An 8,444-nucleotide genomic window follows, 5' to 3' on the forward strand; every position below is an offset into this window, starting at 1 on the left:
ACCCCTTACAAACTTCTCTTTTCAGGACAGACGAGATAGCCTATGAAGTTTCTTCTACGCGTCTGGTTGTACATCTTAGTTATAGTTTTTCCTCGCCTTTAATTCTTGCATTTTTGTAAAGAGTGATAGGAGTCGAGATTGTAATGATATGTATGTATGTATATTGGTAAGTTACTTGTATAAGAAGTATTGTATGTATATATATACATCTATATGTAAGTGTTGTGAGTTGTGATTTTATATATGTTTGTACAAAGAAAAAGTATTTTTGGTTTTTCAAAGAAAATAGCGATACAATTGTTTGAGTTAAAGACTCCTAGTTTATTATCAAGTATATGAAAGTTGTCGTAATATCCTCGCTATCGGAGTGGCACAGCCGGAAGCGTGACATTTGGGTTGTAAGGGTGTTACAAAGGAATTTCGATGCATTCTGGATTTGAACTGTTATACGTATAAGAAGAAGACGATGTTAATGACAATAACAATAACAATAACAATAACAATGATGATAATAATGACAATGGAAGAGGAGGAGGAGGAGGAGGAGGAAAAGAAAGGAGGAGATCGAAGAAATTCAAACGAAAAAAGAAAGAGGAGGAGATGGAGGTGGTGATGTGGTGGTGGTGACAACGACAATAATAAAAGAGAAAGATGACGAAAGAGGAGGAGGAGGAGAAGAAGCAGCACCATCAGGGGTGTAAGGAGGAGGAGGACGAGGAGGAAGAAGAAGAAGATGATGATGATGATGATGATGAATACGATAATGTATAGCGCGCATGGATGTGAAACACATTATAACAACTTGGTTGGATTTGGTTAAGTCTTTTGCTTGATTATAAAGCTTTATTGTTTTCCAAATTGTTTAAATGCTATTTGGAATAATCAACTTCCCCTTCGGAGTGCGCTTAACAACCTCCAAAGGGACCTTTTGGAATGGAATAAAAACAGTTTTGGGAACATCTTCATGACTAAAAAGTGATTACTTAATAGAATTGCAGGTGTCTAAAGGAGCAACAGTTATAGTAAAAATTCCTATCTAGATGAGCTAGAACAAAACTTGAACAAAGAATTGGATGACATTCTGGACAAAAAGGAAGCATTCTAGCTGCATAAATGTCTAGAAAAAGGTGGATCGTGGATGGTGATAGGAATATTAGATTTTATTACACTATGACTATCATCAAAAGAAGAAAAAATAGGATTTTAAAGCTCAAAAACACAAATGGAGAATGGATAGAGGAAGAAGAGGAATTAGGCAACCACATTGTTGACCACTTCAAAAGTATTTATTAAGAAGAGGTAACTACTGTTCTTTTATATTAAAATACTATGCATTATATGACTTTAACTATGATATTTATACGAAATTCTCAGCCCTACCAAATGAAGAAAAAGTTAGAAGAGCCATGTTCAGCATTGGTCATTGAGAGCTCCTGGAAGTGATAGGTTCCCTGCACTTGTCTTCAAGAACAAATAGGACAACATGAAAGGAAAAGTTTAAGAATTCATTGAGATGTGTTGGAGGAATCCAGAGACTATTAGACAAGCAAATACTACCCTCATAGCTTTGGTGTCGAAGACTAAAAATCTGGTGTTCATCAACTAGTTAAGACCTATAGCTATTTGCAATGTGCGTGCTATAACGTCATAACAAAAGTTCTTGTCGAAAGGATCAAGCCACACTTGAATGACAGAATCGCGGCACACTAATCCAGATTTATATAAAGGAGGAGGATTCAAGATAACATCATCATTACAAAGGAGTACATGCACACAATGAAGAGAATGAAAGGAAGCAAGCAATTTATGGCAATCAAGAAAGACTTCAAAAAGGCCTATAATAAGATAAGTTAGGATTTTTTCAAGTTGAGATTACAAGAGTTTGGACTACTAGATAAGATGATTCAGATAATTATGTTCTGTGTGAGCACTATGTCTTTCAATGTGATCTAGAATAGGAATAGAATAGAAGATTTTATTCCAAAGAAAATCCCATTTTTCCTACCTTTTTGTGATAGGCATAGGTAAGCTTTCCTACCTTATAGAGGAAAAAGTGCTTGATAAAGAATAAAGGAGACCATGGAGGATTTTTGCCAAGCTTTAGGGCTAATAATAAATGAAGAAAAGTCTTCAGTGTTCATTAAAGGTATGGCCGAAAATACTAGGAAATATATCTTGAGTTTGACCAATTTCAAAGAGCAAAAAGAATTCGAAAAATAATTTGGAGCTATTGTCACAAACAAGAGAGAGGGAAATGAAAAGTATAAGAATGTTGTGGGCAAAGTTCAGAGTAAGCTGAAATTGGAAGAGTAAGTGTTTGTCTTTGATGAGAAAAATGACACTAACGCAATCTACTATCAGCCCGATTCTTAATTACCAAATGCAACATGAGAGAGTGCTTAAGGGAGTATGTGTTGAAGTGGAAAGGCTAAAGTAAAGTTTTATTTTGGGAGATGAACCCAATAAAAAAAGGATGTACGTAATCAGTTGGAAGATTTTATGTCAACCAAGACAAGAAAGGGGTTGTGATTTAGAAGATTATCCTCCATGAATGATGCCTTTCTCATCAAAATATTTTAGCAAATGAATGAAAATCCTAACTTGTAGGTTAAAGTTCTGAAGTACAAATATTGTAATGAAACTTTATAGATAATAATACTTAAAGTAAGAATTCTAATTCATGCCTCTAGAAGAAAATTCTTAAGATGTGGCCTATCTTTCAAGAAAACTCGATGAAGCTTATAGAAAATGGATAAAGAACTAATTTTTGGAATGATTGTTGGGTAGAAGGAGTAGGAGCGCTCAAGGATAGTGCTAAGAGTCACATTGTAAACAACAATAGCCTTGTTATTGAGTGGACTAAAGATAGTAGGAGTTAGGATGTGGATAAACTAAACTTCCACCTACCACAAAAAAGGGTCAAACAACTATGTATCTACCACATCTTGAAGGAGATGAAGATAGAAGGGGTTGGAAGCACACTCACAATGAAGACTTCTCAATTGCTTCAACTTATAAAGTTTTAAATAATTGGGACAAGCCTAACAAAACTATCTAGAATAATCTTTGAAATTGGAAGGGACCACAAAGAGTAAAAATCTTCATGTGGATAATCATACATAGGAGAATCCTTACTAGTTAAAGAATAGCAAGATTTTTTAGAGAGAGTGGGGAATACAAAATTGTCAGAGAGTGCAAGAAGATCTCATACATATTTTCTGAAATTGTCTTAAAACTTCGACAATTTAGGTAAATATCCTAAATCTTAGAGAACTACAAACGTTCTTCAGACTCAACTGGAGAGACTGGGTGGATTTGAACCTACAAAATTAGCTAGGCCAAAATAGAAGGGTAGATTGAAAGGATATGTACCTCATTACTTGCTATAGAATTTGGGATTGGAAGAATAAAAAATATCATGATGATAATTATAATAGGCCAGCTCAACCACATAAAGAAATCATAAAGCAAATTTAAAAAATTAACCAAGTTTATAAAAAAACTTACTTGACGGAAAAGACAAGAGGGAGAAGATCCGCAGAGATAGGATAGAAGCGCCCGCCGCAAGGACGAGCGAAGCTGAACATTGATGCGACATTGTTGGGAAACTCTCAAAGAGCAGGCTGTGACGGTCTCCTGCCTAACGAGGATGGACATTAGGTTGTGGGCTTCACGCACAATCTTGGATTCTTGGGTGCTGCTCAGCGTTTGTAGTTGAACTTTGGGACATTGTTTAGAGGCTAATTTTAACATGAAAAATGGGGATGAGAAGAGTGATGATGGAATGTGACTTTGAAAGTGTGAAGTTATTGAATGGGAAAAAAAGGTTGGAGAAACACTCTAGTTCTCTAATTAGGAGAATTGATGAGCTAAAAAATTATAATTAGAGAACTCTTTTTGTAGATATCTACAAGAAGGACAATAAATGTGTAGATTACTTAGCTACGAAAAGCATGAAAATTGAATTTGATTTTTTATTTTGGGATAACACATTTTTAGAGTTAGTCAAAATTCTCGAGAAGGATGAAAGAGAGACTATCTTACCTTTTATTTTTATTATTTTTTTATTTTTAAAAAATAATTTTTTATAATTATTTTTATTATTATTTTTACCAAATTATTATTTTTATAATTTTTTTTTGTAATTTTAAAAAATTAACACCAAAATGATACTCTCTCTCCTATAATTTGGCTTTTTTATATAAATAAATAAGGAAAAAACATTAATTTCTTCCTTCAAGTGAACGGGCTTTTGGTATACAAAATCACGTCTGTATTCAAAGAAAAAAAGTTGCCAAACATCAAAGAACAGCGTTCCCGCACGTTTATCATCTTCAACGTGTTTGCCAAACACACCCTTAAACTCACCTTATGGAGCAAATGTGCCACAATATAAAATTCATCCAACCGATTGAGGTTCTCCTCCACGTTAACCCCTCTCTCACGAGGTGGCCAATTCGCAGACGCCACCGGCGAGATGGGCCAATTCGTTGCCGCTGCCCCTGGGTTGGACCAACTCGTGTGCGCGGGGCCTGACTTGGTCCATTTCGTGCTTGTCAGATTAAAAAATTATTTTGATAAAAGTAATCATAAAAATTTATATTTATAAGAGAGAGAATCATTTTGGTGTTGGATTTAATTTTCTTGTCATGTGTTAGTATTTTACTTATAAGTCAAATTCATGCCACCCTTGATCACCAAAACTAATACCACCATAAAACTCCCCTATATATATAAACTATTTAAATCTCACTGTTAATTCATTATTAATAGCCAAAAGTAAAAATTGTTTTAGCTAATGGAGTGAATAATATTATTACTCTTATTACTCTTTTATGTCTCTTATAAACTCGAATATTTTACGTAAATATATTAAGCAATCATATGATAACAACATTAAACAAAAAGTTTGACACTTTTGTATGTTGTTATGATTTTAAAATATGTACATAATTTCGATAACTGTGTCATGATGCTGCTGGTTAGCTTAGCTTATTGAGTTCGATGCTTTGCTATATATAGCCCCACAAATGTATGGAAATCTGAACTTAAAACTTGATACATCGTTGATAAAAGCTAAGGATGAATTCCAACCTTTTTCTTTCCAAGCATGGAATTCCTTGTATTCAATTTACTTGAATTTATTCTGGATTCCAACTTGAATTCTTTTGTGATTCCAATCAACAAGCAGATTTAGCTATTGAAGGAAATGCATTCTTCTCAGCTCATGCCACCCTACAAGTGCTATTGAGAATTTCAGGAAAAGTCTGAAAATTAACAAGAAGCAATTTCTCCAGTGTTGGGAGGTTTTGATCTACACTACTGGCCTTAATCCAGCAGATATGAACATGGAGGTGAATGAATCTAGCAGTGTGAAGATGGATGAGAATCAGACAAATCAGTAGGTCCTGGAAAAGGTGAAAAAAATTCAGTTGATTGCATGAGATGACAAGACCACATGATTAGGATTTTGTTTTGATTAATTTTCTTTTGATATATTGGAGTTTGTGTCTTCTGGGACAATCATATAGATTGCTACGTTAGTAATCATTTCTTGATATTAGCAATGCCAAACAAAGAAACTCCTTGAAAGCACAAGTATCGCTGTATTTTAGTTCTAAGTGATGTAATTGGAAATTTTTTATCTTAGGCTGTGAAGTAGCGTTATGATGATTCAGATTAACCACAGAAATTAAAATTGGATTGCATCTAGGGGCCATGACAATTATGTCCACCTAGATCTATCTACATTCAAGAGGCAAGACTTCGTTGCAGAACTCAGTTTCTGGTTCATTTCCACATGTTTGGACAGATAGTTAAATATTCTAAAGCAGTTTCTTTTAACAGCTGTTGTTGCTGTTGTCGGTTACAAAAAGCAAAATAACTTTAGACTACCTAATATTTTGATAGTATGAGATTATTCAAATTTCATTGTTTTGTCAATTACCATAGAATAACTAATAATTTAATATGTATTGTTTTAAATAATTATTTAAAAAATTGAAATACTTGTAGGAAGCTTTCGTACATAGCTGTCATAAAATCTTTGGCAGATTTGGATTAAATAAAGTGATGAAGCGACACATTTAACTCCATTATTGAATGCTTGTCTTAAATGCCCCTACAAATGTGGAGGTTGTGGATACTGGATAATGGATTCACCATGAATTTTAACCGTCGATTTTATTAAGGTTGCATCATAAGAAAATGAAAACTCTATCAACGGCCGAAAATCATCTATCTGCCTCTAAAATTTTTTAGGTGCCTCATATTAGTTAACCAAATTCACTGGTTTTCTAATTTGCTGCTTTATGTCTCCAACTCCAACAGTTGCAGCACCAATTAAATCCTGCCCCCACCTCTTGTCTTGTCATCTGGTTGGGGCACTTATTATATACACAATAAGACAAACAAAAAGGAAAAGCCATGTAACCAAAAGTTTTCTGTTCTTCTCAACTTCTCATGTGATATACAACTATTTGAGAAGCAATCAGATAAATTTCTGGGTGATGCACGTGCATTGTATGCACAAATGTACGACTCACATATTCTTAGAATTTAGATTTCAAGATAAAATAGCTTTACACTTTTCCTCTGTGAAAAATCAAAATTGATACCTGACCATATTCTTGGCAATTTACTGGATAAAACTTGAGACCTGTGTCCAGATAAGTCAACTTAAAATTACACAAAAAGAAGTGTAAAAATCATGCTTACAAAGTAGTGATGAAAATGGTTTGTTAAGCAACTTCATTTGTATGACCCCTCCTTCACATGGTCATGATACAAGATCCAGGAACTGCATAACATCCACAATCCTTAGGCCCCATAGTATAGAAGTTTACCTGTATTCGATGACGATGGTTCACCAACAGCATGATATATTGATATTCTAATTATTAGCATTCATCGCTGCAATCTGCAAAGTATATGCTCTCAACCACTTTGCCCGAGTTTGGTTACCATGTTTAATTTCTCTTTTAATTCTAAATATTTCCCATTTGTACGATTTTGTAAAAGAAAAAATGAAAATAAAACAAAAAACAAAATTCATTGTCTATACTGTTGTCTTATTTTTTCTCATTTTACAAAATTCTAAAAGCAAAAAAAAATAAAAATAAAAATTAAAAATAAAAACATAAATGCAAATCATAAAAACCCTTAGCTTTCCCTATAAAGATGATTGAACTCTTCCTTGGCTTCTTGATCCTTGCTACCAACAGATGGAAATAAACAACTAATTAATAATTTATTTCTATACTTACACTTAAAATTAGACAACTTTTACACAAAAGACCAAACTTGCCATTTACAAAGATTGTGGCCTTTCAACATCGCAATGGCATCATTCGTTCTAAACAAAGAACTGACTTGTACACTATGCAGGACAAGAGAAAACAAAAGGAATGAAGGCATGAAAGGAAAACAGATGAAACAAACCAACAGAATTTCAACTCAATAACTTACTGCCTCCTCATCACATTGCTACCAGTTTGAACATTAACCTCACATGACTATCTCTGGCTTCAGAATACTTGACTTGATCTCTTTGTGAGGCAAAATCACGCCACCATTGGTATAAATTTCATCGCAAACATGGACATCTTCTCCAAGGATAGTCATATTCTCCACTCGTGCCCATTGCCCAACTGTGGAATGCCATCCAATAATACTACTGGATACACAAGCATGCTTCTTGATCCGGACTCCTCGCATTACCGTGCAGCGTGAGAGTCGCACACCTGACTCAACAATGCAGCCAGGACCAATGGCGACATCAGGTCCAATGAGGCATCCCTCGCCAATTTTGGCGGTCTCATCCACAATGACATTCCCAACAATGTGTGCGCCACTAGCCAACTTAGGAGAAGACTTCTTTCTCAATGAATCCAAGTAGAGTCTCAGACCGGTAATGTAGTCCTTTGGTTGTCCAATATCCATCCAGAACCCAGGCAGAACCATTGCATATAACTTTTCCTCTGCTGCAATCTTTGGAAACACCTCTTTCTCAATAGAAGTGGGCCTCAGTTCAATTCGGTCCAAGACAGAGGGGTTCAACAGGTAGATTCCAGCATTAATTTTGTTACCAACAAAGAGCTTTGGCTTCTCCACAAATTTCTCAACCTTCCCCGTTTTCTCCTCCATCACAACCACACCGTATTTTGATGGCTCATCAACCTACACAAGCACATGGAAAATAATATTACATGCCACAACTGGAATGTATAGTCTCATATTCTTGCAATGGAATTTAGCTTTTACATTCATATTTTTTTTGGGGGAGGATAAATATTGGTACCTTTGTCACCATTATAGAAGCCTCTCCTCCATGGGATTTGTGGAATTCAATCATCTCTTTAAGTGGGTACTCACTGATAACATCACTGTTGAGAACGAAAAATGGCTCGCCAGATTCATCTATCAGCTTATCCCTAGCAAGAGCA

The 8,444-nt window shown here is 34.8% G+C and overlaps 1 protein-coding gene and 1 long non-coding RNA gene across 2 annotated transcripts in view; both read right to left on the bottom strand.

The window, feature by feature from the left end:
* On the bottom strand, window positions 211-4,000 carry LOC107609456. Its single transcript, XR_001613148.2, has 2 exons — window positions 3,508-4,000; window positions 211-441 (listed from the first exon to the last, which is right to left on the bottom strand). It is a non-coding gene; the product is annotated as an uncharacterized LOC107609456 (long non-coding RNA).
* LOC107606603 (mannose-1-phosphate guanylyltransferase 1) overlaps window positions 7,150-8,444 on the bottom strand; it is a gene marked incomplete in the record, with an annotated part of 3,535 nt that continues 2,240 nt past the window's right edge. The window contains 2 exon segments of the mRNA XM_021107319.1: window positions 7,150-8,178; window positions 8,300-8,444. Coding sequence (XP_020962978.1) covers window positions 7,507-8,178; window positions 8,300-8,444 — 817 coding nt within the window.

Source organism: Arachis ipaensis, chromosome B07 (assembly GCF_000816755.2).
Source record: "Arachis ipaensis cultivar K30076 chromosome B07, Araip1.1, whole genome shotgun sequence".
NCBI lineage: Eukaryota > Viridiplantae > Streptophyta > Magnoliopsida > Fabales > Fabaceae > Arachis > Arachis ipaensis.